Here is a 1,156-nt window from a genome sequence, read left to right as displayed (position 1 = left end):
GCATGACCAGCCTCCCCACCGCTCGCTTCCTTGGCACCACCGCTCCAGTCCTCATCACAGATTGCCTCAGAGCCTCCTCCTTCTCTCTGGTGCTGTCCATGTCGGCCTTAGCCACTTCAGAACTGGGTGGAAGAGCCCTGTGGAAACTCTCTTTCGTTAAGGTCATTGCTTCGGCTATGCGCAGCGCTGTGGCAAGTCGGGGCTGCCTGCTCCGGCGACATGGGGCCCCGATCATATGCCGGGTGGGACCGGTCTGTGCTGGGGGAGGGACTCACATACTTTCATGGCTCTGCGATCACAAGTTATGCCAGGAAGGGGGCGGGGAAGTGTGTGTTAACATTAGCAGATTGAGCTCTTGGGCGCCTGCACAGCTCCCAACTATCCACAACTAAAGAATTACTGTTTACGCATGAAGCACACGTATAACGGGAACATAAATCACATGGTCAAGGCACAGGATTAGCCTGACACTGCTATATAAGGCTATATGACTAATTGTTTTTAAAAGCATATTTTCTTTTGCCTTGAAAGAGACAGTTTCAAATGATGGTTTAATTTTTAAGGAAATGAAAACCACTGCACAATAACCATTGTTTTAAACCTCTGCAGCAAAGTTGCCTACCATTTTCCCCAAAAGAGAGGAGAGGATTAGTACTTGGCAGATATTTTTAAAAAAATTCATTCTGAAGTGTTTCTAGCCAAACCGAAATTCCAAACGTAATGTATGAGGAGATTCCACTGACAAAATGTAGTCAGGCTATTAAACAGAATTACTTTATGGTAATAGCTCTGCAGCAACATGTGAAAACAGCATTAGTTCAACCATAGTTTTCGTATGATAAAATAGAGGGGAGAATTCCTTCTAACCTAGGAGTAAATAACACAATCACTCATTTAGGAAGAATAGAACTATATTTTATGAAAGTATTGCCTTCATGTAATTACAACAGTTATTACAAAGCAATGGTGTAACTAAGAATTAAAAGAAACTAATCAAAGGATACGATATTTAAAGAAACATTCTGAGGATTTACAGGCAAACTGCATAGATCTTCAGAACACAATTATGGTATTGTTGTAGACAGCAGACCATCCAGGTAACCAAGTACATAACTCCCACCATTCCCAATTAAATGTAAGACTTCAATAATTAAAA

The 1,156-nt window shown here is 42.0% G+C and overlaps 1 protein-coding gene across 1 annotated transcript in view; it reads right to left on the bottom strand.

Annotated features, from left to right (window-relative positions):
• Positions 1 to 166, bottom strand: part of LOC103808970 (membrane-associated transporter protein-like) — a 15,260-nt gene extending 15,094 nt beyond the window's left edge. Inside the window, exon 1 of the mRNA XM_009081783.1 lies at positions 3 to 166. Within this exon, the coding sequence (XP_009080031.1) occupies positions 3 to 166 (164 nt within the window). The remainder of the gene's footprint in view (positions 1 to 2) is intronic.
• Positions 167 to 1,156: the final 990 nt, after the last annotated feature.

This window comes from Acanthisitta chloris, unplaced genomic scaffold, assembly GCF_000695815.1.
Source record: "Acanthisitta chloris isolate BGI_N310 unplaced genomic scaffold, ASM69581v1 scaffold22100, whole genome shotgun sequence".
NCBI classification, from domain to species: domain Eukaryota; kingdom Metazoa; phylum Chordata; class Aves; order Passeriformes; family Acanthisittidae; genus Acanthisitta; species Acanthisitta chloris.
This window is presented reverse-complemented; position numbering and strand designations above follow the sequence as displayed.